This window comes from Echiichthys vipera (genome assembly GCF_963691815.1).
Source record: "Echiichthys vipera genome assembly, chromosome: 4".
Lineage (NCBI taxonomy): Eukaryota > Metazoa > Chordata > Actinopteri > Perciformes > Trachinidae > Echiichthys > Echiichthys vipera.
Genome location: NC_139829.1, coordinates 13,472,860 through 13,500,756, shown reverse-complemented (window position 1 = coordinate 13,500,756; position 27,897 = coordinate 13,472,860). Strand labels below are relative to the sequence as shown.

Genomic DNA, 27,897 nt, shown 5'->3' with positions numbered 1-27,897 from the left:
GGCTGATAAGACCTCTTTTTATGACTCTGTGACCTATAGACCTTTTTTAACAGCAGAAATTTTGACATGTCATAGCAGATCATTTGAGTCAAGGTTGTTCTTATGGACATTAAGCGTGGATTTTGATTCAGAAGACACTATAACAACTATAATTAAAAACATTAATGGTGGCTGCAACTCATTTAGTTTTGCCATTTTCAAGTCCCTGTTCATGTCAATGAATACTAACTTTGTACAGCTTTCGGAAACACTATATTAGGTAATACTATTAGGGTTCTCCTGTCATAACAAAGTAAAGATGTCTGCTATAAAAAGGTCTATTGGGACTGAACAACTTGCACCATTACCATTCTCCTCTGCATATTGAGTTTGTTGATATTTTTTTATTCCTTGTAGCCTAACCTTAGTTCTAATATGCTAAAATAAGAGAAATTCAATGAGGTGCAGCTTTGAAAAGTACAGCAGTACTGTATTGTAACAGATATATATTTATATATATATGTATATAGATATGTTATATGTTGTAATATATATAGAGATATGAACATTTTGATTAGAATTGTGTATTAGACGTAGGAACCAGATGAATCTGTGAGCTCATGCTTCATTTGCTCCGGCAGATTTGATCTGGTGATGTTGAGCTAAATTAGTATATTACAATCTTCAATAGATTGACCAAAAGTATACTATATCACTATATGGTATACTGTGGGTTTACTGTATGTTCTTGTCATTGATGGTTGGAATTTAAAAAACAGACTTGAGTCATGAGTTTTTCTTCATGTGCAGCGGAGAACCTGATCACCATTCTGCAGGCTCGGGATGGCCTTACTGTAAAAAGTGAGAGTTCACCGGTCCGAGGACCTGAGTGCTGCAGCTACAACAGCCACGGCAGCAGCATTCAGGAATCTCCCTCTGAGCGTGAGTCACAGATATATACACTGTAATTCTGAAAATCACTTTGAGATGTGCATGCAGTGACATTTACTTCTTCTTATCTTGTTGCTACAGCAGATTATCTGAGCACGCTTAGTATGAGCTCCACCTCTCTTGGATCAGACAGCGAGCTGATGGGGCTGGACAGCGTGTTGTGGAGCTCTGCTGTTGAGCTCAGAAGAGGAGACACCAAAGGGACACTGTTAAAGGTTCAACCACCTTAATTCCCAGTGAGCAATGCTCGTTCATTAAATAAACACGCATTGTTGTTTCCCTCTAATAACACAGTTCTCTCTAGGTGGCAGAGAGCGTTCAAAGTCTGACCCAGCTTCTCTATAGTCTACAGGTGAGAAAAGACACAAGTTTCGGTCTCTGTAGCTGCATGCACAAGTGAATATTTGGCTTTGTAAAAGGACAGGATAATAACCGGAGTGTGATCAGATGTCTCCTCCTTGTGTTGACAGGCTGTTGTGACCCTCCAGGACAGCTGTTATGAAGTCCAGAAACTGCTCCTCCAGGAAGGAGACAGGCCTCAGCTCCGAACCCTCACTTCTCTCCAAAACAGTCTGGTATAAGTCACATGATATTCATGTTAAAATAAATGTCTTTACTACCAGTGTTTTTAGGAAGTTAGACTAGAATTCAGTTGCCTCTTTTAAAACCAGTTTCCATTCTTATCCAGGAGCAGGAGAAGGTGAGGAGCATCGATAAGAAGAAAGAGGAAGTAGAAAAGAAGGGCTTAGAGAGGAAGAAAGAAGAGGTGGACGAGGTGCAGAAACTGCATGTGAAGCTGAAACAGGAGCAGCATCGCTGGGACAAAGAGTGTTTGGCCAGAGAGAAACAACAAGTAAGCCTCATCATGCTGATGTTCCAAGTTGCATGTACTCACATCTGTCTCACTTTTTCTCTGTCTCTCCCTGTTGTTCTCACAGCATGGCAGTTTGGCATTACACCAAAACAATGCTGTGGTTAACATTGTGCACACAAAGGCCTCATCTGTACCAGTTTCTAATCACATTACATCTTAAAGACAACCTGTTGATATACGCTACATTCAGCTAAAAAATGAAATTAATCGAAATAGTGAGACACAGATTCTAATTCACTTTCACCAATATAGATAGTGAAGGCTGTCACATATCAACAGAACTGTCATCTATGAATTCACCTCTCCCTGATCAGACATTTTCAGATCATAGCTGATATTGTCAGTACGTGATGTGCAGTGCTGTTTCAATCTTATTTTGTGGTGAGATGTTGTAACTTCTCTTTTATCCACACCCTGTGTATTAGGCATACTGGATTGTCCCTAAGCATTTGCACACACACACACACACACACACACGCACACACACATACACACACACACACACACACACACACACACATTTGTGTGTGTGTATTTGTGTGTATATACACTATATATAGTATATAAATATATATATATATATATAGTGTATATACACTCTGACATCTCTCTATTTAATGCATGTGGGTCCTGTTTCTTCTACCTGTCTTTTTTAATTCTTTCTTCCATTCTTTTTTTTCTTCCTCTCTACAAGTTATTACATACATTTTAACATGTGGCAGCAATGCACCCTTGTCTGTCAGGATTATTAATGGCATATATCTAATGTCAGCATAAAATAGTGTTTAGAAACAGGCTCATTATTCTTTTCTCATACTTAAACACACTAATTGTAGAGGCACAGTGTAATCCTGTCCCAGTGCCATGTACTTCATCCATTGAATCTCCCCCGGCAACATAGCTTGTCCCCATTCTTCTAACTTCGCCAGTGAATACATATTGTGAGGTCCATGCATTGATTGTCAAGAACTAGTCATATGTGCATCACACATAAAACATTTTCTTAACATCCACAAGACCAGCAAAAAAGATGCATTGTCAGTGAGATTGCTGCAACATGTTCTATAATTGAGTCGTTTTATTGTGCTGTCAATACTTATATATATATATTTTATAATAATAAAAATACAAAACAAATCCTAAAGTGAACCCAGGAATAAGGAATAAATCACTAATAGCTGTTGGTGGTATTGTTTATGGTTCTGTAGCAACTCTATTGTAACCGCAGAAAACTAGATAACTGGTGCCTAAACTTTTTGTGTGAATGTTATTTCAGTGTGTGCAGGAGAGTGTGCTGGAGCAGCGAGAGCAGCAGTGCCTCCTGGAGACCGAGCGTCTGCGCTGCGAGCGTGAAGAGCTGGAGGCTCAGCTGCTGGAGTATCAGCAAAATCTGGACCGACTGAGGGAGGGCCAGAGGAGTGTGGAGAGGGAGAAGGAGAAGATCGAAGCCCAGCAGAGGCTACTGCAGAGCTGGAGACACAACCGCCAGAGTAGCCTGCCCGTTATGATATCACTGGATGGATACAAGGTAAGGGTGGCGAGACAGGAAGGTGGAGGTCGTGGAGTTGAGAAGAGAATTGTTCATGTGGATCTTAGCAATCAAAACACAAAGATTAGAAAAACACTGCACACTGCTCAGCAAACCATGTCACCTCTGCTTTTTTTGTGTTGTTTCAATGTCCCAGGTGTCCAGTCACAGCCGCTCAGGCAGCCTAGATGGTAAGTGTTCAGTGTACGAGAATGAAGCGGCTTTACTTGCCTCCCTCCAGCAGAACCACCTCCACCAGCCCGCCAACAACAACCAGAACCAGCGTCAGCTCTCTGCGCTGAGAAAGAACCAAGACGGCCCTCTGCATAGCTCAAGCTACACTGCTAATCTCGGCCTCAGTGCCAGCCTCTACAACAGCCTCAACACCCTGCTGAGCCAAGCACACAGCAAACAGCCTCCGGATGGTCTGACATACCCAAACTACAGCAACCAAGTCTGCCCCCGGCCTCTGAATGACTCCATCCATCCCTTCAGCAGCAGGTTAACTGCACAGCCACAAATGACAAACAACAGTAAGTCAACTAATATTTCTTCCAATGTAAAGTTCTGATGCTGCGTCCATCCTACAACTAAACCACTATTTTCCTCCTCTTTATACTTAATAACACTACCCAAGACCGTGGAAAAGAAAAATATTATTACTATGAGTGTGCTTTATATTCCTCTTCCTCATTTCTATACCCAGTGAAAATATTTTTCTGTAGAGCTTTTTAAACTGTCTGATATTTTGTTTGATTTCTTCCACCAGTCCATTCAATAAAATCAGCAAAGATATTGATATGCACATACTTTTAAGAGTGGTGCAAACACAATGTTGTTTCAAGTTTGATTTACCCCTTTAAATTATAGCCCCCCTCTCTGTCTGAGAACAGTTTTTGTACAGTATATATATATATATATATATATATATATATATATATATATATATATATATATATATATATATATATATATATATATATATAGTTATATTCAATGTTTGTACTGTCTTAAATTCCACCAAATCCCTTTATTTCAATGCATGTGAGCTTACAAACCGATTGTGTTAGTGTTCATGATATCCAACATTATTTACTAAACTTATGGCTCTTTTTGTAACATGCATAGGGTGCTTTTGTAAGTGTTGTCCCAAACCACAGTAACTGAGATATGGTAATACAAGTGAACAATACAGAGTGTACAATGCTTTATGATACAATGCTCTTTGCTCATTTTTCCTGCACATATTTAATTAGGCTTTCAGCAGATTTTGTGTTTTTTTATATGCTTTTTCTATAATAACATTGTTTATCATATCTTATACTTTACAATAACAGCATAAGTTTGGTTTTATTCAAATGTAATTTGTTTGTGTCAAACCACATTTTCGGTTTGACCAACATGATCTCCTTCTTGAGCATTTCTGTTGTCCTTTTAGCAGACTTCAGCCCCCCTTTGGACAGGCGATCCCTAGGTCCCTGGAAGTCAGAGGTCACAGGTCACAGACTTTATGAGGACAGCTACTCCTCGTCTCCCTCTCTTACCCCGCTCCTTCCCCCTCAGGCCTACCTCTCTCTTGAAGGACAGAATGGAGAGGAGGGAGGTGAAGAGAACATTGTTTATCTCTGAGAACCATTCAGAGTGAAAAGAGCAATGCAAGCTGCCTGACATATGACTGGACTGAAATAATGTATCTTATATATGTTTGTGTAGATTCGTGCATTTGTTTCAATTTTGAAAAATCTAAATAATCAAATGAGGGAATAGTTGCAGGGATGAAGTATACACAGATATATGTGCCTTTATCAGTGTATGTGGCGGCCATTAATCATTCTCTTCCTGCGTCATGAAACCATTGTGCCTTCTTGCAAACAAATTCTTTGTAAATCAGCTTTGATACTTGTACTCCGTGGTTTTAATTCTATGATTCTTTCCAGTATCCGTTGCACTTTGTTTGATGGCAGAGGTACATTTGTACCCAGAACACTAGGACCTTAAGTACCAGGATATCAGGACAGAAGTATTTCCCATGAGCACTTAAAAGAAATGGAGACTTTCGCCCAAACAATGTATAGACAGTGATCTTTAATAATATTTATAAGGGATTGTGAGCACCTAAAAGACATACACAAGTATACTGACATTATTGTATAAATATGAAATATATGTATAGTTTTATGGAAAGGCTACCTATGCATACTATGTTTAAAGAACAACTTATATTCCTATTATTATTTTTATCACTTAAGTGCCAAAAATCTTGCTATCTGATACTGTAAGTGATTTCTGTAAAGGATGAATGTCTTCTCTCCTCTTCTGATAATTTATTGTGTAAATGTCTTCATGCATTGTCAACATTATTATTTTTGTTTGATGTGTTCTCTTGTAATCTCTGTAATCAGAATTGCGTTGTGCCGAATTGTTATTGCACTGTCTATAAAACTATCGTGGCAAACATGAGTGTTAGCTGTGTATTTTGCATTTACACACCACATGGTTTCTGAAGTCACATCATTGCGCAATATTTTCACTTGCAGTAATTGCAGCCATGAAACATTGACTCGTGGGACCTCAGTCAGTGTGTGCAGTGAATGGACAGCATGTCACTTTGGTTTTGCTTCGATCATTTCTGTATCAAGAGGATGAAAAGTTTGAGAATATCCTTGATCAACCTGTTTGGGTTGTTTCTAATATTTTCTGAGGATCACAGTGGATGCTGCTTGGATACTGGTGAGTTTGAATTTTAATTTACCTTTCATATTTAAAGCCCCCAAATAACTTTACATGCATTGTGTGTGCAAGTTTGGCGGCCGCCAAGCCCGAGCATCACTCATCTGCAGAATATCAGTGACAAGCAAAGCCTCTTGGTGAGCTGGCTGGTAAACCATCACAGCTTAGTGGGCGACATATATGAGATCCAGATTGGCCGGACTGCAAACCACACCATTATTTACAATGTAAGTGCTGAAAGATTTGCGGTCTAGGTTTCATGATGTTTAAAAGCTTTATATAGTTGCATTCTGCCAATTTTGTGGCATTGTCCTATTTTTAAAAGCACTTTACTGTAGTGATGTTATGGATAATCACAAACTCCTTTAAAATTCATGAGCAATTCTTCCCTTTTTTTATTTTTCTAGAGAAATATCAGTTTATTTTCTGTGGATTCAGTTGAATACACATGGGCGTGGACCTCTGCTCTTCCTCTGGAGTGTGTCGATCACTCAGTCAGGGTACGACACTTCTATAACCAGTCTGTCCCGAGTCCCTGGAGCGACTGGAAAACCAACAATGGTGAGATGGTGCTACTCTGGTTCTTGAATGTCATTGTACACGGGTAAAACTAAACCGAATGTATAGAACTGCATTTTTTCACTGATAAGATCATGACATCAAATAAGAGGATGGTTTCTGTTCTCAGAAGAGTGTGGCCCCACATCCTTTTTCTCTTCCCTTTCACCGATCTTTATATCAGTATTTCTCAACTGTTGCAGTCATTGCAAATGTGTGTTGCAATGCTCATCCCGCTCAAAGCCTTTATATAAAAAACTTGGATGGTATCATTTTTATTGTCATAAACTTCTTTCTGGTGGTACAATGTTATTTTTTATATATACAGGGTGTCCCAGAAAAATGTCTACACGCTTTACATAATTGTTAAGTAGGTGTTTATTAAAATTAATTTAATTTTCAAAATGTAATAGAAATTACAAACATCATCTTATTGTTTTGTCACCGCCTGTTCTCAAACTGTCATCCGTTCTTGTCCAGAAACTGTTGACAATGCAAAGCAATGGAATTGCACACATCACCAAACATTTCCCTTGTTCAGCGACTGTTGAAGGTCTCAAAGCGTAGACTTTGTTTTTTAGGTATCCCCATTAATTATATACATATATATAAAAATGTATTAGCTGCTAAAGTGTGTTTACATTTTTTTGGGGACACCCTGTATATAAACGATGTTAAGAGCACTGTGGTCCAAACATTTCTAGGGATTACAGACCTTTTTGATGGAATTCCAATGGTAGGCAACAGCCTGGGTCCTTGTTAACTTCCTGTCAATTGATATCATTCACATACACTGCAACAGAAAAACAAACTGGGACACGTGTAGAATGTTTACGCCAAGTTTACAACTGTTAAAAAGTCTATATAGATACAGAACAGGTGCTTGTTGTACACACTTGCTGGCCGAATCCTCCTGACCAATCATTTGTGTGCTATAACTCTCCTGACCTGTAGGGACCCGGGCAAAGGTTAAGACCAAGATCTTCCCCTTCCAGCGACTGCTGAGAGAAAACACCAGTGCCATGTTCTGCTGTGTTCCCCCAAGAGGAGTCAATATTACCAGCATGACCTTCAATAATAATGGCAAATACCCGCTAATCAGCATTGGAGCCGGAGTCAAGGCTATCGCTGTAGATAACCTGACCATCCCAACAGCAGTCATCAAACGTCTTTCAATCTTTTGCAAAGATGCAACACGCACGATCGGTCATGCCTGGAACTACATCAGCTGTATGCTTGAATCTTTTCTTTTTTTTTACTTTTAAAAGTGTTTTTCCAAATGACTTTTACAGGAAATACTTAGGGTCTTCTTACAGACCTTTTCCTTTTCCCCCTAAAAAATAATTACGTGTTTTTTTCAGTGTACAGATATTTACAGTAATTTAAAGTTTACCCTTACAATAACAGTTAAATAACCATAATTTAAGATTCCATTAATTAGTTTTAATCCACCTTGAATTACTGTAGAAAGACAATTAATATGAAATATTATTTTACAAAAAGTACTAATATTTAATATATTTTTTTATTAATTTAATCTCTTCATGTGAAGTACTTTGGGATCACGGGAGCTTGTTGTCTTCACTACCAGTACTGGTGCTTTTTTATTTATTTAGTTTTGTGTGTGTGTGTGTGTGTGTGTGTCTGTGTGTGTGTGTGTGTGTGTGTGTGTGTGTGTGTGTGTGTGTGTGTGTGTCTGTGTGTGTGTGTGTGTGTGTGTGTGTGTGTGTGTGTGTGTGTGTGTGTGTGTGTGTGTGTGTGTGTGCTGTAGTTCCTCCCCAGAAGCCCAGAAACCTCAGCTGTGTGACCACAGACATGACAACTATCATTTGCACCTGGGATTCAGGCAGAAAACGAGACCCGTATGATCGCAACAAGCAAACACACACTCTCCACATAGCGTGAGTGCACACATCACCAAATGTTCATTTTCTTTTGCTGCCATGTGTGTTAAATCAAATATTGGGGCTCAGCTTGAGCAACACGTTTCTACGTTACTCTGCTATAAAGTTAAATAGTAAGTAAATCATAACTAGGCCATTGCTCCTAGGGCATGTACTAAATACATATACCACACTCACAAACCGATCCATCCCCAAACAGACAGGTTGTCTCACAAGTCTTTTTCATTCCCTTCTTTGTTGTATAAACAGGAACTCAGACCAGGCTCCCATCAGCTGCAAACAGTCGCTTTGTACTCTCCCCGCTGTCCCAAAGTTGGAAGAATACAACATCAGTGTGGTGGTGAAGGACCAACTGGGAGAGGAGACAGAGAGCTACAGTTTTAATGTCTCTGACAGAGGTCAGAGGTTGCGCAAACATCTAAATGTTATTTGATACAATTAAATACTCAAGCAATATGAAATTATGGCTGGTGTAGTCATTGCAGTGTTTAAATGTTCACTGCACGACCACTTTAAGGTGATTTGTGGATGTGTGTGTGTGTCGTTAGTTTTTCCTGTGGTGGAGGTGAACACAGTGAGCCCTGGGGTGACACACACCGCTGTGTCCTGGATCGTTCAGGGGAACTTGACCCAACTTAACCTCCTCTGTCAGGTCACTGCAGATCCAGAAAGCAGCACCGAGGTGAATTTAATCAAGTTTACCTGAAATATTTATACTGCAGAATCGAAAGTTGGGCATTTATTTATCTTCTGTTTGTTTGTCTGTAACAGCTGAGATGCAATAATGTGAGCGGCCTCTGCAGAGTCAAATTGGAACATCTGTTTCCAAACACCCGCTACTCTACCAGGGTACGCTGCTCCGTCAATGGCAGACTCTGGGGAGAATGGACACAGCCTGTTAACTTTACAACATGTGAGTACAAACAGTGGGAATACCAGGATACGATTATGTATGCTAGGGTGTGTGTCTATTCCATATCCAAGTTCAATGAAGTTTGAGTTAAGACCAAAAATGTCATCCTTTTTTGAATAAATTATTCTCACAATGTTGGATTATGGGGATGTAATTTACAGGTATGCGGCTGCCCCCACACTTAGGCCCTTAGATTCTGTTTACGTCTTACTGATGATAGCTATGATACTCACCACTGTATCCTATGGTCTGTCAGCTGGTCCTCTCTGACTGAAGGATGGAATGATCACTGGTATCTGCATGTATATACTGTATATATATCTATAGATATATATCTATATCTATATAGATGTAAATAATTATTATTTATATATATATATATATATATATATATATATATATATATATATATATATATATATATATGTTACATTTATGTTGCATTTGAAAGCTGGTCCACTTTTAATTTGCTACAGTGTCTGCCTGGTTCTTCAGGTACCTTCTGCCAGGACTGAGTTTGGAAAGTCTGAACTAAAACTGAAAAATGTTTTCAGTTTCTGTTTCTAAAGGCTCTACTGGCATAAAAATAATTGCCAAACATCAAAGTACAGTATTGAGCAGCTATCTTTGTGAGGACAAGTTTCAACATTTTTGGAAAGTGAGAACATATTGGCCAGTCCGCATTTTTTCAAAAGCCTGTTTGGGGGTTAAGACTTGGCTTTAAGGATCTTAAAGGTCTGAATAAGGTTAAGGTCAGGGTTGGGCATTCAGTTGTGATGGTTAAGTTTAGGATAAGGGGCTAGGTATGCATAATGTCAATAAGTCCTCACAAATATAGCTGATCTTTCTTCTGTTGGTAGCCATGTCTTTTTGTGTCTTTCTTTCTCTATGGCTAGACTTTGGTCACTGAGTCTATCTGGTCAGGATCTGTCTCTGCTTTGTGTCTCTGACAGTAAAGAGATATTCTGACAGTTTATATTCAGATAGCAGTTGTGTTTATTTTGAGTTATGGTTAGATTTTTCCGATGATCCATCTTTTGTGAATTTAATAATTTGGTTGACTGATTAGTGGTTGGAGAGCATGTGTTATTTGATCAGAAAGTCTCAGGATCATCTGACAGAGGGGATTCTTTTATAGCTTGGTTGCTTTTTTCGAGTTCGACCTGCGGCCCTTTGCTGCATGTCTGCCCCTCTCTCTCTCTCACCCCATTTCCTGTCTGTCCTATATAATAAAAGTCTTGAAAACTGCCAGATATGTATATATATATATATACACATATATATATATATATATATATATATATATATATATATATATATATACATATATATATATATATATATATATATATATATATATATATATATATGAATCAAGTCAGGCAATAAATCTTGCTTCAACAAATAGTTTATTTTCTTTCTTAATATATACTTTGTTTTAAGCAGGCAAGAAACAGTAGGGTCTAAACTACTGGTAGTACTACAGTCTTAGCACATGCAAGAAGTATTCTGGTAGTGGTATTGAATGATCTTCCATGTCTGTGATGCTTTGAACAAATAATCTTCATGTTATCTCCTCAGATCAGTTGGTGACCTTGGATGTATGGAGGAGAATAATACAGCTGCCCGACCCCAACAGTCGTCAGGTTTCTCTAATGTGGACTCCAGTGAGACTCGCTTGTCTGTTTTATTTTGGCACAAATACTGACATAATAGAACAAATTTGGTTTGATTAAGATTTTTCCAAATTTCATGACCACCTTTGTTCTCAGCATGTTCTTGGCTCAGCAGCCAGAGTGAACATCCAAGGCTACGTAGTTCAGTGGTTGCAGGAAGGCCAAAACTGGACCGAGTGGAAGGACGGTGGACAAACCCATGCAGAGGTCTCCATCAATCTGGGACAGTATGACTTCACTGTCCAGGCTGTTATCCACTCTGGCTCCACCATCCCGGCTCACATCACTGTCCCACAGAGAGACGATGGGGGTGAGCAAAACATCTGGAATCAGCTGAGATTCTCTTATTGATTTCTTTGTTCATATATATTTTTTTAATTTCAGTAATACTTTTCTGGTTGCAACACCACAGCCTGTCACAGCCTAAAACGATGTTTCTGTCCAGATATCCTGCCAGCAGAGAAGCGGTTGAGCAGCAGCACAGCCGCTGATTTTAATCTGTCCTGGGACGAAAAGGACACTGCCACCTGTGGCTATACTGTGGAGTGGTGCATTCTGGGGAATACAGAGCCTTGTACTCTGCAATGGCTGAAGTTGCCAGAGGGAAACAACACATTGTTCCTACCTGCTAGTAAGGTTTAATTTAGTTGTTTTCTTTCACTGTAAATGCCCCTTTAATTGTTCCTGTTTTGGCATTCATTGTCATACACCTTTATCTTACAGAACATTTCAAAGCAGGTTGTAGGTATACATTTAATATCTATGGATGCACCGAAAATGGACACAGACTACTGGAGGTACAGACTGGATACTCACAAGAGCTCAGTGAGTGTAACTATTGATTTCATGTGTGTGTCTTTGTTCTTGTATGTTTGTGCATCTGACAACAGTATTTCTTCAAGAGGTTAATCGGGTGTTTTGCTGTTCCAGTTGAGGGGTTTAAGGTATTTTAGACCGGTTCCGGGTCGCTGCTCGTGTGGTCGACCGGTCAGAGCACAGAGCCACTTTTAGCGTTATTTAGCATTTATTACGTTTTTCTACTTGTTTTATGTATATATTTGTTACTTTTTAGTTTTGATAGGTTAAAATGTTTTTGTATAGTTGCACTGTCATTATTTGCTGCTCTGTGTGCCCTGAATTTTCCCCTGGGGGCAAATAAAGTTTTTTAAATTTGAATTTGAATTTGAATTTGATGCATCAACAGAGAGGAAAGAGAACTGTAGAAGAGATGAGGTCTTGGGTTAGAAATGAAACAATTAATAAGGTGTGACAGCTAAAGTTTTGACACAGGATGTCTTCTTCAGATGTCATCTTTACACAAGACACCATCTTTCCTCTGTCAGATATGCAGACCAGAGGTCGAAAAAGGGACAAGAAGTCATGCAAATTATATTCCTGTTGATTGATGTCTGTGAACAGAGCACCAGCTTTAATTTTATAAAAACAAACACAAAATTGGAAAAAAAATGTAAGCTTCGCATCAGCTGGGGAAGTTGCATTCTTAATTGATTCTATCTGTCCTCCCTCTTCAAAACCACCTTTTCCTCAGACTCAGTACGGACCCCGACTCTGGTGGAACCTGTTCAGAGAACTTCCTCATCTGTGACACTGGAGTGGAGTTACAATGAGGACGATTTGACTCATCCGGCATTCATCACAGGTTACCTGGTGACAGCGCAGGAAGTCAGAATTGGTATGCTGCCAGGTCATGCCGCAAGTAGGTGCAGAGGAAAGCTTCCAGCATATGTCATCCTTGATCTGTGTTCAAAAACAAAATATGCAAAATAGCGTCTACTGTGAAGAATACAACATGAAACAAGGCATTTGTAATCTTGTGTACATTCAGATCTGTTCAACATGTCGGTGGCAGACCCTCGGAGGAAGTCGGTGACCATAGAGGGTCTGCAGCAGAATCAAGAGTATGCTTTCTCTGTGAGCGCTCTCACTAAAGAGGGGCCTGGGCAACCAACCAATATCACTATCAGGACCAGAACCAACTGTGAGCTCCATAACATCCAGATTAATCACAGGGATACAACAATTAACATTGATTTATTTTACTTTTTCCCTTAGAATCTTTACTAGCACACAGACTTGAATGTTACTGGTTGACTGTGTGAACTGCTCACCTTCTGTGTCCTCTGGTAGACTCTGCTCACCTGGCCAAGATACTGACTCCCATCTTGTTACTGCTAGGCTGCACCATTGTCCTGTGGCCTCAGAGAAAAATGTGAGTAACTTCATCCGTGATCTTCCCTCAAACATTAATTTATTTCTGCAGAAGAAGACCTGGATCCTCTGTCTCTCCTTCTTGCTCTCTTCTATCTTCTTTGTTGTTGTGTTTCTTCTCCAGACTGAAGAGTGGGCTCAAAGAAATATTTTCTTATCCTGCTGGTATGAACATCAAAACTCACGAGTTAGACAGCTTCCTGAATGAGGTACGAGCAAACCAAAACAGTCAAATCATGCACAGAGGAAAGTAATATGTGCTCATTACAATTCTTTTAATGACAATGATTTGCTTATGTCACTTCAGTCATACAAGGATATAATGATAGTGCTAATAATAATAATGCATTTTATTTATGCAGCACCTTAAATACATTAAATAAAAAAAACAAAAAAACAATACAATACATAAAAGCATATAGAAGTACACAAAGCATTGACACATGCAAAGTTGTTATAGAAAGTCAAAAAGTAAAGTGCATTAAAGGCAAAACTCAGATTTTGTCAACCTAGATTTAAGACTTTTTCTAATCCCCATTATGTCCGTCATGATGTCATGATAGGAATTTACTCACCACCTCTTTTGTAGAAATGTGTGAACACAGTCTGGCAAGAAAACTTCAGTTAAACAGAAATCATTTCAAAGATCTGTCTTTGACTGAAAGTAAAGCAAATTCCTGTTGTTTCAAACTGCAGAGTAGATCCACTTCTGGGACGATTTACCTGCCATCGTCATGCACACACTATTCTGTGCACTTTATGCCCATAGATATGGACTTGCTTCTATTATCTGAACTTGTGTAATATACTTAAATAATTATTAGAATCCCCTCTGCATGTTTGTACAGACTGGTGAGAGGCTGCATCAGTCTTTAGCGGTGGAGGAGTGCAGCACCTGTGACATTGAGATCCTGAACACCAGACCTCCTCTGGATGAAACAACCGTTCTGAGAGATCCTGAGCCTCTGGACATACTGCCCTCTCCTGGTCCCAAGTCCTCTCCTTCAGCCTTGCCACTCTCCTGTGTGCCACTCCAAACAGACTACTGTCCACAGTCAGTGTTTTGGGACACACTGGTCACAAACAAGACTTACCTGCACACGGTGGAGGAGGATTTGTCTGAGGCGCAAAAAGTCATGTTCGCTAAAATCAAATCCAGCGTTGAACCTGAGAGTCTGCAGGAATCATGTACTGTTATATACGGTTATATCTCTAATGATACTTTGTATGAGTAAGAAAGTCAAAGACCAGGCCCAAAACGTCTGCCTTGTGTTTTAAATGTTGTAAATAGATGCTTTGTTCATTAGACATAATGTGACTCTGCAGCTTTCTACTGTAAATATGTGAAGCTTTTGTATGTATGCCACATTTTAACATACTATACGCATATGATATTGTAAAAATGAAGCTTAACATAACATACTGTGTTGAGCAGAAAACACACAGCGGGTAACCTGGAGAGCATTTTAAAGAACGTATGGCTCCTGCAGCCTAAAAGTGAAAGTGTATACTAATAAAACTCGTAAAGACTGTGGTAAACTGTGAAGCAACTAGAGATGTTATCTACAGGATGTAACTGGTAGTTCGGATAAGGCAGTTGAACTTGCACATCTTTTTTCAACATTAGGTTTTGAATGACAGATATAACAAGCCAAATGATCTTCAAATAACTTAACAAAGGACTTGATGCCAGGAGGAGAGGGAGCCACATGACTGGCCGGGTGGAGAGGGTTAAATAGGGAGTGAGGGCAATAGAAAGAAGAAAGAAAAATAAGGAGAAAGGGAACAAGAGGGAACTCCATCTACCTGTTAAAAAAGGTCACTCAGTGATAGCAGAAATCTGATCATTTGCTCCGCAGTTGACTCCGGTTTCCGGATCATTTAATTTCACAGAATTGAATTTGTCTGGTGTGCTTTTGTGTTCTGAGTTTCCAGGTGCCGCAAGAAATCAGATATTTGAAAGCCATATTATTGCTTCAGTCATTTCAAAGGCATCAGAGGAACTGAGAGTGTGATTGTTCTCACAAGTTCAGTTTCATCAAGTGACAAACTGAACCGGTTCACAGGAGGAAATCTGTTACCTACTGTCAACTGTGTGTTACAGTATTTTTTATTCAAGAATAACACACCAGAGTGCGAGTCTGATCTTGGTTTCACTCCAGGTAAAAAAATCTAGGTTAGAATACAGAATAAATACATTTGGTGGATTCTGAGTTTTCAGCTCCATCTGCTGGACAGGTGACTTTACAGCAAACTGTTTCAGTAGTGACAGTTTGTACTGACAAGCACAAGTTTATAGTACATATACAGTAAGCCACGTTTTATTAAATTGCATGTTTTTTCTCAGTCATTTTAAAAACATCCAGGTTTAGAACGTCATCTTTGAGCACTGAAATGATATATGTTGTACGGTCCCTGGAGCTGATAGATTTTGAAAGTTACATTTAATATTATAGTATACAAAGTAAATTTGAAGTATAAGCTGTACTTAAAGCACATCTCAAGTGATAAAACAGAATTTTGACACTGTTTACAGTATAATCATAATTTGCTCAAAGCAGCTACCGTGCACCTTGTCAGTGTAATCAAAACTATCAACACAATTGCCTTGATGTTTTGAAAAATGTGGATGCACCTGATTAGCTCAAAGTCAAAGATATGACTGGATAGCACAGTTCAAGATAATGGTTTTTAATCAATTACAGGATCTCTGCTCCTATGAATTCAGTAGAATTTCCACCCAGCCGTCTTCCCGGTTCCACCAAATCTCGTTCCCTTCTCATGACTCAGTCAGCTCCACTGTGTGTTTTTTTAGAAGTTGCAGAACTGGTTCCGAAAACTACAGATTGTCCGACCTCTGCTGTGATGTGGCCGTGACTAAGCTTCTCGAAATAACATGTAACAACTAGCATATTAAGAAGGATGTCCATCCCGCTCGGGTGACCACGGGGCGAGTCTTCTCTTCTTGTCGTAACCTTGATGTTCAGTGATTCCTCTCATGAGCTTGTATGACCTGAGGTTATTGATGCCCATGACCCTATCAAAAAACATGGATCACAACTCTGAGAGGAAACGGTTTAACCGTCAGGGTAACCGTTAAGGACTAAGAGATTCCAAGTCTCCTTCATTCTGAGTACTATCCAAGTTTAATAGCAATAGCACTCCTGTTGCATTCCTTGCACATTTGCACTCTTGTACGTCTCCTTGTCTGAATTTCCATTTCCCTGCTCTACCTCTGTTGTTTATTGTGCTGTTGTATCATTGATGTTGTCTTCCTGTATTCTGTTTCTATGTGAACCGTGGGACAATAAAGATCCCCTTGAACTTAAATACTGGCACTTAATCTGTTAATTGTTTCCCTTGAAAGGTGCTTTACTTGAAATACTGAGGAAAATAAAGTAGGCTGGGATCTCTCAAACCAATACGTGAAAAAAGGTTTTTACATGGCTGCATGCACAAACATTCACATGCAGCAGGATCGTCACTGGATCGTTCTGAATGTCAAGTGCAGCCACTTTAGGTTTCTGCAGAAATCTATCCCCAGCATTTTTTCCTCATTCCAAGTTTAAGGGGACCTGCAAATACACCATGAAAAAACAAGTGACTCTGATATGAAGTATCATCAAATTGTGACTCGTTCACAGATCTGTTTATTCACGTTCCACTCAATATAAAAAAAAGACAGTTTATTAAAGAGTCAGAAGTCATACAGTAGCTACATCATCCTGAGTACAGTGTGGATTTCAAAGAAGGCAACAGAGTAGAGATGAAACAAAATCATTTCTGATTTCTCAATACTTGAGCAGAGGGGATTTTCTGATTGTCCTGAACAACCCCACAGCTTTAAGAGTTTCCCCAAAAATGGGTTAATGAAACCTGCTGATACTGTTACTTAGATATACTGCTACTTAATAAAAATATTATAAAGAAATGCTACGCAGAAAGGGGGGGGCATTATTTAAATGAAACTGTCCCTTTGGTGCAGATACAAAACATCTCATATTACATATACCACAATCTCTCTCCCAGACACACCTACACACAGCTTATTGGTCACCGGAGCGAGCTGTGGCCTGAGCCGCCTCGTCCCTCAGTAGTGCAGAGTTCACAGAAAAAAAGAAAAAAAAAAAGCAGCATAGTCTGACCTACCAACATGGAGCCACCAGCAGACAGTAGAGATGAGGGAAACAGGTGACGCATGAACTCAGTTGAGTCTGTTGTTCTGTGGTTTGATCTTTGGATCTTCTTCAGTAACATACTGTCACGCTGGTGCTTTTCTCTGACTGGGAGCAGAGTCTGCGCTCAGATTTGAGATCCAAAATGACCAGATGAACAGACGCAAGATATTCTCAACCTGGAAGCCAGTCTTCACACAGACGTCCTCGCTTGTGCTCTCATCCTCACCTTGCTGTGCTTTCTAAAAGAGAATACAGAAATGAGTGTGTTTGTGGCGACTACAAAAAAAATAACAGTAACCTGACTTCTGTGAACTGGAAAAAGTGCTGATCATGTGAGGTGATTTGTATTGATGGCTGGGATACAAAGGTCAGACATGTGATGCTAAAAAGGCAGGTGAATGAATGGTAGTTTGCAAGATCGCTGTGTCAACAAAATCAAATTCAAGCTCCAGTAAGTTAGGGCTGGTGTCTGTTCTTTACCGTTGTGGTGGTGACACCATGCACTTCCAGAGGACGGTGTAGAGAGCAAGTAAAAAGGCGATGAACACTGTGGCTGCAATTGCACCTAAAAGAAGAAAAACACACACATGTTGAAAACAAAACTACACATTTCCAATATATGAATACAAATGCATGCATGTAGCACAATCCACTGTATGTTGCATCTTCTGCAGGGAGTGCTGCAGGGATAATTTGTTTACCTGCTTTTCATTAAGTTGAGCTGAATGAACCAGTTCTTCCACAGAAAACAAAAATGGTTTTACACTCCTCATTTTTCTATCCCTATTCACTACACTCACATACAACTGCAGTATCTCTTCAGTGCTTGAAATGTGGTGTTTCAGAGCTCTGCAGAGCGTTATCCTGCATTCATAATATCACTGCCCATTGCTGAGACCTGAATTTCACTGCCCTTTCCAAATTTATAATCTGGGTCTGGTAAACTGACACTGTTATGCAAGTTTTATATTTTCAAATGTGTACTGCAAAAACCACAAGTCTTAAAAGTGACTATTTTTGGAAAATCTCAGTGTCGGACGCAGCCAATAAAATCAAAAATTTGATCAAACTGAAAAGACGTCCATTGCTTTTCAGTCATACTCCAAAAAGTATTGTAAGTAAAAAATTTTAAAGATCACTTGGCTGTTGTTGGTGCAACCCAATCCCCCTTTAATAATTCTTCTACTGTGTTTTGGGGACTTTTTTCACGCTACTTGTTCACAACTTGTCACTTACCTGGTATCTTTGTCTTTAACTGTTCTTATATAGTTCATGTTCTATTAGTGGTTACACCTCTGATGTTAGTCATTCTTAGTTTCCTTTTCTTTTTCCATTTATTTGTACTTATGTCTGCTTTTCTGCTGCTGCAGTGTGAATTGTCCCTGGGGATCATTATAGGCTTATCTCATCTTATCTTCGAATAGGTGTTTTTTCCCCCGCAACAGGTCTTACAGGTTCTGCAAAGACATCACGTTTTAGTCAAAGCGGGGCTCACCTGGGATGATTCCACTGGTGCTGATTGAAGAGTCCTCTGTGCGAGAAGGACTAGTGGCAGCTGCAGTTGATCCTTGCAGGAGGGGGAAAAAATAATAATATAAGAGACTGTGTATGTGATACATTTGCCTACATAGCTCATTCAGTAATGGGACTGTATGGTGTTTAAATCATAAATACTATCCACCTTATCATTTTGATCAATAACTGCTAGTATGTTTTATTATATGTATGCTCTGTATCTAAATAATACATAACACTCATTTATTTAGTTACAGTATGTACGTAGTTTTGTCCGTAAGCATTGATCAGCAACTACAGCATTTCATATATATATATATACAGTATATATATATATATATATATATATATATATGACAACTGCATCTCTACTGTAACTAGAGACCACTCAGCCTTTCAATTAAAAATAGCATTGATTGCCAGTCATCTTAAGCGGACATATTACTGGATGGAATGTACCCGAAGTGGATTTTCCCATTTATCAGGCACTGTAATGCGAGTACTGTGGTTGTGAACATACATGTAGTTCAAAAATAGATACCAACCTCCAACCAAAAAGAAAGATAGACCGAGAAAGAGAAGATCAAGATTCAAATCCTACCGTTTATATGTTGCTGAACGGTGTGTAAAATCTGTCGTGTCAGATCTGGGTCAACCATCTGAAAATGCAACAAAACATTCGTGTTTGAACAAAAACAAAGTGGAGCATAGGGCACTGACACGACCAGACACACATCAGCAGCCACTCCAGCTCGGATACTAAATAAAGTATAAATATAAAAAAAAATCAGCCACATACAGTTACAATGGTTTGGGACACAAGGAGAATAGAGAGGAAGCAGTAAAGTGCAGAGTAAATCAGCAACAAGTCATGCTGCTTACAGCACAGATGGGGAAACGTGCTGCAGGAAGTGTCCAACAATGTGGAAAATCAGCGCAGGCAACGGCACAGTACAGACTAGACAGCGTGCAAGAAAAGGACATATACAAAAAAAACAACTCATTTCCAAAACATTTGCGTCGAGACTCTTGTTTCCTGCAGTTTGGAGATGAAACAGCTTCCATAGAGCTTTAGTGAGACACTGCTCAAGTAAACAAGTAAAGCAGCCATGGGGCAGGTTGAACCCGTCGTCAGGTCGGACTGTATCCCGAGAGAGGCTGAGTTCCTGGTGCGTTGCTTCTCGTTCAGCTTCTTACCTTCGAACTGTTCCCGTCGACGAGGACGGTCCTGCTCCTGTTTTCCCCCTCGGTCCACATTTGTGCGTGTGTGCGGTCAGACTTCATCAGTTCATCTTGTTTTCTTCTCACCTCAGCTGTGCGCGCTACTGCAGCAGGCGCGCCTCTCGTGCTGCATTCAAATGCTTCTTTTCAACTCGAACTTTACAAATGACAAATTCAGGAACCCCTGCCCTGTTGTACAGACCTTTTCACAGTTGAAAACATAAACATTTTAAATGTGTCCAAGCAGTGGGCACTGTAGCACACGTTTTGGCTTCTGGAGGGCACTTCACCACGCGTTTTTTTAACAATTGGGCGGGTGGGAGGTGATTCCTGTTGCAGTGAATGTGAATGACATCAGCTAACAGGAAGTTAACAAGGACCAAGGCTGTTGCCCTTTTAAAAAAAACAAAAAAAAAAACATGTTGATACTTTTACTTAAGTAGAAGAACCAGGTGCATCTCCTACCACTCATAAGACTTAGCATTTCCTACAGTACCTTAAGGGTTCATCAGGAGCGACTTACTTCACAGCCCCAGTTTGCTGATTTAAGATACGGACTAGGACTGTTGACTTTCTACACATGACAAGTTTACCTTCACATTGTTCTACAGGATTTCCTGCAACACCTCAATGCCACCTTGGAAAAATAGTTTCCATTTGGTTGCTTGAAGATACCCCCGCCACACCAGAAGCCATTGTTTGTGTTTATCTAAGCAAGATTACATGTTCCGTAAACAGTGTCCCTCCCAAAAAGAAAATGTTAATACAGACAGAAAAGAACATTTTATTATCTGAAGTCTTTGTTCCAATTGTGCAGACCACACATGAAACAATGCAATGCAGACTGTTCCAACACAGACGTTTAAATTTAGCACATGAATTGGAAATGTTGAAAAGAAATCAAACGAATTTCAGAAACAACCGTGGATATACTTCACATGGAAATTAGTCATAAGAATGGCATAATACAAAGGTCAATTAACTGCCCTTAATGAGAAATATTTCCATTTATTCTTTCCACTTTAAAGAGAGACATAGGTCAACAGTCTGCAGAGATATTGCACAAAAATTTACACTGTTAAAGCAGAATTTCAGATCAAACACACAACAGTCCTCACATACAGGCACTCAACATCAACGCAGCCTGCAGATGTTGTACATCAGCAAACCATACACACATACAAGAGAAAGAGCAGAGAAACATCTAAAATACACAACCAAAGGCATCTCTTTATCTTAAGCAGATCAGCGGTTCCTGAAGAAAGACAGTTCCACACACAAAGCAAACAGTACTGACTGTAAAAAGGAGTGTCTTAAAATAAGAGATGTGAAATTACTCAGTTTATGTCGGTCGTACTTTTAGTAATTTTAGGAGAAACTTTACTAGCACAGAAGAAGCCAGCCGTTAAATGAATGATGGTAAAATGTCAGTGATGCCAGGTTTGAGAGGTACAGACGAGCCCCTGGCTGCAGAGGTCTGAGTGGGCTTTTAAACTCTTAAAAACCTGCTTACGTGTTGTGTGTGTTGGCTAGCAGTGAGAAGCATGGCTACAATACATAAAGATACATAAGAGATTTGCTTACAAATCGGTCCCTTTCATTAGGAGACATCATTTATAAACAGGACCGGGGGGGTGTTATACTTTAGCCACACGGCAAAGGGCTGCGTCTATGAAGAAACATCTGTCTACATTTCACATTTTTCTGCCACTTCTCATCAGCTTTAAGATGCATCATCACTCAATAACTCACTCACACAAAGTGGGAATGTTTAACGTTTCATTGAACACTATGAGACAGAGAAAAAAAAAATCATGTAACGTATTCCAGTCTAGCAAAGATGTTTCTAAATCATTTTAAAATTCTGTGATTTTTTAAATCACACGTCCAAACAGCCACATGCTGTCTTGGCTCACATTAGAGTTTTTAGATTGAGCTCAACTTCGAGACTCATTGGAGCAATAAAAGTAAATAAACAGAGCCACCTAGTGGGCAACCAACGGTTGTTCCTGCCAGTTTGGGTTTTGAAGAATTGAACTGAAAATGTGACGTATTTCATGAAATCACGAGATAAGACTGTGAGATTGTCAGAGTTGCCTTGAAGCAGAAGCACAACTGCGGTTAATACTCTTTTAGGAGTTGAAATTAAACTATCAAGACTTGATTCAATCTGAATAATATTAAATGGTTTGAAGACGTTTCAACAACACATCACCGATACACAACGCCACACTATTATGTCCGCAGCTGGTATTGAAACACCACACAGATGTTTACCCTTTGAAAAGGTTAAAAAATAATTCAAACATTACTTCTTCCCCCCCAACCAAACCCCATCACTTCAGCCCCCATCAACCACAATCTGGACAGGTCTCATTTAAGACTGGCCACCACCTTCCTCCACCCTTTCGCACTCTCATCCCGGTGCCCCCTCCCAGATTAGACAGTGTTGGTTCTGTCCTTTGTGTTGAGAGCTGATGGCTGGAGAGTGATGGGAGTTGTAGGGAAAGCAGAAAGGCAGAGAGAGGCGTGTCCATGAGGACGAGGCAGTGGCTTCACATGATTTCACAGCATGAGTTCTGTTTCCGTGCCTGCAGGGATAACATGAACATCCACACACACACACATTAGGCATCTAAACAGTCAATGACCATTAGACCTTCAGTTCAGTTTTAATGAAGAGCATCATCAGCACTTACAGTCTTGTAGAAGGCTTTGGACTGGTTTCCCAGGTGCTCTGACTTTGCCACAAGATCATCCAGTTTCTCTCCTCTCTCCAACAGACTTTCCATGGTATTGTGCTAAAAACAAGATATTCATGAAATATTGTGCAGTTTAAAGATTTGACGTGGACAAGAGGAAAGGACATTTTATGTTTCATGCATGTAGAGCCACAATTTGGTCAATAAAATAATGGACTTGGAGGTCTGATCATTATTTTCCCCACTATGAATTATTGTAACAGTTATAGGACCCAAAACTAGAGGCTGAGAAGAAACTACCTCTTGCCCCTCTCAGTTTATTATTCTAGTAGTGTGTGCTTTCCATATACCTACATGTGTTCTGGAGAATGGAAAACAAGTCTCAGCTTATGGAGATATCTTACCAAAATGATCTTTGTCTCATCCAGCTCTGCCTGCACTTTGGTCATCGCATCTGCTTCCCTGGGGTTCTGGGGAAGAAAAAACAATGACACGCTGTCAGGTACTGTACACTGCTATTTCACAATCATATTACAATGATTATAAAACTTTAATCAAGCACAAACAGATTCATGAATTTCATCTTCATGCCTCTATCTTTAGGTCCACTCCAATGCATGTCTCATTAAGTAAACCGTGTTAAAAAAGTAATTTGGAAACTATGAATGAATGATGAATATTCAACTATTAAGAAATTCTTTCATTGGGCAGGTATTCAATTTTGGTATTTAGATATTTGTTTTTTTAATAACACAATCTTTAAAAATAAAAATAAAAAAGGAGGATAAAAAAGCCTTTGATTAAAACTAAAGACACGTGTTGCACACAGTTTTCTGAGACTTTGTGTCGTCATTAACAGTTGTTTTTCTCCCCTCTCCTCAGACAGCCGCAGGACAGTCACCAACTTGTTGTTCTGCTACCAATATTAGCTGCTCTGTTTCAATAATGTAAGCTTTCAAAATTCACCGCTCTTTTTGGAGCAATTACTTCTTGCTGCCAATTAATGATTCCACTAAAACACTGCAGCGGTGTGCCATCCATTTCAGCCAGGAACACAGAAATGTCTGTCAGAGTCACGTTATGACTGAGCAGTCTGACGTGTGTATAGGTCTGTGTTGTTTTAATGTAGCAGACTGGTGTTGTTTTCAGGTGATTTAATGAAGATCAACACCATTTACGGCTGTGCGTGATTCCATTGTGCATTGACCTAGCTGGTTGGCTCCTTCCCAGTTCATGCTCCCACCCCGGGGACGGCAACAAATATCTGAATATTCACTGTTGATTAGTACCAAAGATCACAAAAAATGGTATTCGGGACAGCCCAAGAAGGCATCCATGGGAGTCTTATATTGTTCTCTGAATACAATCATAGTCAATTCATACTCATAGGCTACCAGGGTTTCCTCTGACATATTTTCTGATAAACAGATTACAAACTGACCTGGTATTTAGAAAGGTGAATATCCAAGGCTTTGTAGTTTATGGTTTCAGGACTACCAGAAGGCCAGTCTATACTGTCCACTTGTCTGGAGAACTCCTCTAATACCTACAAACCACCAGACAGCCATATCAATATTGAAGTTTACAGCAAAGTGCAATCATTATGTTTCTTTATTTATAGGTTTCTGTACTCACCTTGTCTAGCAATGTAAAACAGACTCTTTGTGGGTATTCAGTGTCTGCGATGACCACAGCACTCAGGTTGTCATTTCTTACATAAACATGGCACAGGTACTCTGAAAGAGAGAAACCATGTATGGTTTGATCAAAACAGAAGTCTGACAATGTAAATGTACAAATATACAAAACAGGACCAGATGTGTCCCTTCAAGAGCAGCTAACAGACAGAAGGAGCAAAAGCCTGGCTGATATATTGTTTGGTTGACTTGATTATTGATCTTTTATTTAAACTGTTTACATGTATTTTTGACATGCATCAAAAGGTCACTGGCCAGAATCTAAGCAGGGATGAAGCTTGTTATACGGTACATCTTAACCATTCAGCCACCAGGATGCCCCATTTATTTTAATTACTCACTACATTCATCTGCTTCACAAATAAAGTCGATACTGTTAATGTAGACTCTACACCAAACCTAGTGACAACTGGATAAGTGTTGAGAGACAGAAAAAAAAAAACTAGAAAAAAGTTGAATTCCCAGATTGGGCTGAACCTGCTATTTTTTACCTTGTTCTTTGACAGAGGCACGGCTTCCTTGTGATGTCCGTTCAACAATCAAGGCACTGGTGAAAGTCATGAACTCTTGAACACTAAATAAACCAAAACAATACTGTCACTGGTGGAAAAGCATCCCAGTAGGATCAGGCAACAGCATTTATAGAACACTGTATTGTGGCCTGTAACCAATCATCAAAATTGCTACAAAACCAAACCAACTAACATTATGACAGAGCAGTCAGACCCACCTGGAGCGCTGAAAGAAGCTGAAGGAGGAGAGGTCATAGGCCGATTTGAGCAGGTTGGCTTTGGTGGCTCCTTTATGGTGGATACTGATGCTGTAGAGCTTCATGCTGCTGCCGTATGAGTTCTGGTCAGTCAGTCACGGCAGATACGATCCAACAGCCCTGATGATCTAATTTAGAAGATGGCACAAGCAAAATTATTGCTACTACTCATATCATGTTATCATATTCACCACCATAATTATTATTATTCATATTTCTATCATGCACGTGTTAGGTTAACTGATGACTCTTAAAACTGCCCGTAGGTGTGCATGGTTGTTTTTTCTCTATGTGTCCTGTGATAGACTGGCATCCTGTAAAGGGTTTACCCGCCTCATGCCCGATGTCAGCTGGGATCGGCTCCAGCCCCCTAGACCTACTTTAACAAGTGTCTTGAGACTTTTGTTTGGCACTTTAAATAAAATTGAAATGAATCACGAGACCGTTATCCTTGATCCGGCTCAGCCAGCTAGCTTATCTGCTAACAATAAGGCAGCCAAAGAAACTTGAGTCTAACAGCTGACAAGTGCTAACTAGCTTAGAAGTGAAAGTAGCCGCCTTATTATTAGCCACCAAGCTAAGCAACTATCGTCAGTCATGCTCCGCTAGAGTTAATGTTTTTCTGCGGTTCACGACAAACTGGTGAACTGACAGTAAGTGGTAGAGACTTGCCACAGGTTTGTTTCAGTGTAAATGCGGTTTAAAAGTTGCATAGTTACAAGAACGTACATTTGTTTTTAAATCAAGTCAAGCACACGGCTAACGTTAGCTCCAGACGAGGCCTTAACTTACCAGACAAATGAGCAGCGATCACTTTGATTCCCTTCAAAACAACCCAATTAACTTTTTATTCCACACAAACTAAAACTCGTTAATATATTTAGAAGACGCCCGGCGACCAAATCACAATGTATTCAATGCTAACTAAGTAGTTATCAATATGCAGTTTAGTGACCAATCACCACGTCACGATCCTTGAACGGTCCAAAGGGAGATCTGCTCCGGGGGAAACAAACGCTGGTATGCTTATAGTTCCGTTTGGATACAAGATAACAATAAAGACAACCCCAATAAGTGAGTGTAGGATCTTGCTCTTCTAAATAATATTTAACTTGAGACGGAAAATATTAACTTTTCAATCCAACATATTATTAGCAAAGATAAATCTACCTATGTGTGTAATTAAGAAACATTTAATTTAATTTAACACAACACTAATGAAAATGCTTACTGACCTTTAGGTAAAGTAGCCACTACATGGTTAAGTATTAAGTATCCACTGAGATTGTTGATGGCCTTGAATGTAAAAAGGAACAGCTTGTAGATGATGCGGTAAGGGGAGCCAGAGGAGTTGCTGCAGGACAGAAGTGGTATGACCGGTGGAGGGGGTTCTGGTAATGATACGGCCAGTACAGTATGTCCCTGTAACTTACCCAAGGAAAGAAGAAACTTCCCCATATCATAACATCCTAGTTATTATCTGAAATGTGTGCAAAATAAAACCCTTAACCCCCAAAATACATTTTGCTAGGAAGCAAGAAACATCCCCATAATTACCAAAGTTACTCGGCATGGTCTGAAATACGTGCAAATTAAACACTTGATGGTTGGCCATCATCTGTGCATTTTAGAGAGGTGAAACCTTTTGTGGCAGACCAAAAACTGCAAAAAAAATACAGTCTAAAAAACTGTGTGTTGCTGTAACTTTGGCCAGGAAAGAAGAAACATCTCCATATTTGCTAGGGAAGAAGAAACTTCCCCATTTTACCAATGTAACTAGTTATGATCTAACATATGTGCAAAATTTAATTCTTGATGGTAGGAATCTCTTGCATTAGAAATTTGGGGCAGATTGGACAATGTATGCTCAAGTTACAGCAGCTTCCTGTCTATTGGAGAAAGGTGATATTACATCAACGAGTATCAGTGTTATTTGATCAGAAATGTCTTAAGATGCTACTGACCTATTTGGAAGTTCATCTTGTGAAATCTCAAAATGACCTACTTCCTGTATAGTATAGGATATTGCTATATATGATATAATATTTTCATCTAGAAGAGTTATAGCCTAGATGCCTACTGGCTTTCATAAATTTACGTCAATCTTGGAGTAGGGGCTGTATTCTACGGGGTGCTAGAGAGCCATTTTGCCAGGCCCACTTTTAAAATCAATGAGGTATGTACATATTTTCCACTCCTGAATTATTTGTGAAGATTGGTGAGTTTTTGAATATGATAAAGCTACCCCAAATGCAAATCATTGGAGAGAGGAAGAGGAAGAAACAGATGAAATCCAGGGCCTGGTCAGTGGTGCTCTGACCCTATAAATTGGCTACTAATAATGATCATAATGGGTCTAAAGTTTTAAACAGCTTGTGAGTATACCAAGTTTTTTGTCTACCAAAACATACCCTCAATTGATGCTTTCCCTGGTAACCTTGCTCCATTTAACAATTTCCTCCTGGCTACTTAA

The 27,897-nt window shown here is 39.5% G+C and overlaps 4 protein-coding genes across 7 annotated transcripts in view; 2 read left to right on the top strand and 2 right to left on the bottom strand.

The window, feature by feature from the left end:
- The window catches only part of LOC310946663 (rho guanine nucleotide exchange factor 28-like), a gene marked incomplete at its 5' end in the record, with an annotated part of 39,231 nt that extends 33,454 nt beyond the window's left edge, over positions 1–5,777 (top strand). For 2 of the 4 annotated variants that reach the window (XM_083913191.1, XM_083913189.1), the window contains 8 exons: positions 790–921; positions 1,012–1,145; positions 1,235–1,282; positions 1,401–1,505; positions 1,619–1,783; positions 3,081–3,332; positions 3,490–3,865; positions 4,771–5,777. In XM_083913191.1, coding sequence (XP_083769317.1) covers positions 790–921; positions 1,012–1,145; positions 1,235–1,282; positions 1,401–1,505; positions 1,619–1,783; positions 3,081–3,332; positions 3,490–3,865; positions 4,771–4,961 — 1,403 coding nt within the window. In that variant the 3' untranslated portion in view covers positions 4,962–5,777. Of the gene's footprint in view, positions 1–789; positions 922–1,011; positions 1,146–1,234; positions 1,283–1,400; positions 1,506–1,618; positions 1,784–3,080; positions 3,339–3,489; positions 3,866–4,770 lie in introns of all 4 variants that reach the window. The other 2 variants (XM_083913188.1, XM_083913190.1) reach the window with 2 other exon arrangements.
- osmr (oncostatin M receptor) lies at positions 5,256–14,577 on the top strand (the record flags this gene model as incomplete). The annotated part of the gene is made up of 17 exons (XM_083912192.1): positions 5,256–5,298; positions 6,135–6,289; positions 6,470–6,623; positions 7,575–7,850; positions 8,392–8,521; positions 8,774–8,922; positions 9,073–9,206; positions 9,296–9,437; positions 11,019–11,104; positions 11,210–11,423; positions 11,559–11,744; positions 11,837–11,938; positions 12,663–12,818; positions 12,960–13,112; positions 13,262–13,343; positions 13,467–13,551; positions 14,191–14,577. The coding sequence occupies 17 exons, from the start codon at positions 5,256–5,258 to the stop codon at positions 14,575–14,577; spliced, it is 2,634 nt and encodes an 877-aa protein (XP_083768318.1).
- A 2,377-nt stretch (positions 14,578–16,954) lies between these two features.
- LOC310946053 (uncharacterized protein) lies at positions 16,955–20,361 on the bottom strand. Its single transcript, XM_083912338.1, has 5 exons — positions 20,233–20,361; positions 19,637–19,694; positions 19,016–19,087; positions 18,001–18,085; positions 16,955–17,759 (listed from the first exon to the last, which is right to left on the bottom strand). Exons 1-5 carry the CDS (start codon positions 20,317–20,319, stop codon positions 17,711–17,713), a joined length of 351 nt encoding a protein of 116 aa, XP_083768464.1. The 5' UTR covers positions 20,320–20,361; the 3' UTR covers positions 16,955–17,710.
- Positions 20,362–21,101: 740 nt separating this feature from the next.
- On the bottom strand, positions 21,102–26,403 carry ykt6 (YKT6 v-SNARE homolog). The gene is made up of 8 exons (XM_083913110.1): positions 26,217–26,403; positions 25,386–25,552; positions 25,147–25,229; positions 24,594–24,694; positions 24,400–24,504; positions 23,363–23,428; positions 22,956–23,057; positions 21,102–22,847 (listed from the first exon to the last, which is right to left on the bottom strand). Exons 2-8 carry the CDS (start codon positions 25,487–25,489, stop codon positions 22,812–22,814), a joined length of 597 nt encoding a protein of 198 aa, XP_083769236.1. The 5' UTR covers positions 25,490–25,552; positions 26,217–26,403; the 3' UTR covers positions 21,102–22,811.
- Between the last annotated feature and the right edge of the window lie 1,494 nt (positions 26,404–27,897).

Excerpts from the sequence above, each read along its gene's own strand:
- LOC310946053 (XM_083912338.1), bottom strand. The coding sequence starts at position 20,319 with ATGAAGTCTGACCGCACACACGCACAAATGTGGACCGAGGGGGAAAAC. Across the intron at positions 19,695-20,232 it reads TCGACGGGAACAGTTCGAAG|ATGGTTGACCCAGATCTGAC; the intron begins GTAAGAAGCTGA and ends TTGCATTTTCAG. Across the intron at positions 19,088-19,636 it reads CGTTCAGCAACATATAAACG|GATCAACTGCAGCTGCCACT; the intron begins GTAGGATTTGAA and ends CCCTCCTGCAAG.
- ykt6 (XM_083913110.1), bottom strand. The coding sequence starts at position 25,489 with ATGAAGCTCTACAGCATCAGTATCCACCATAAAGGAGCCACCAAAGCC. Across the intron at positions 23,429-24,399 it reads TTCACCTTTCTAAATACCAG|AACCCCAGGGAAGCAGATGC; the intron begins GTCAGTTTGTAA and ends TTTCTTCCCCAG. Across the intron at positions 22,848-22,955 it reads CCAAAGCCTTCTACAAGACT|GCACGGAAACAGAACTCATG; the intron begins GTAAGTGCTGAT and ends TTATCCCTGCAG.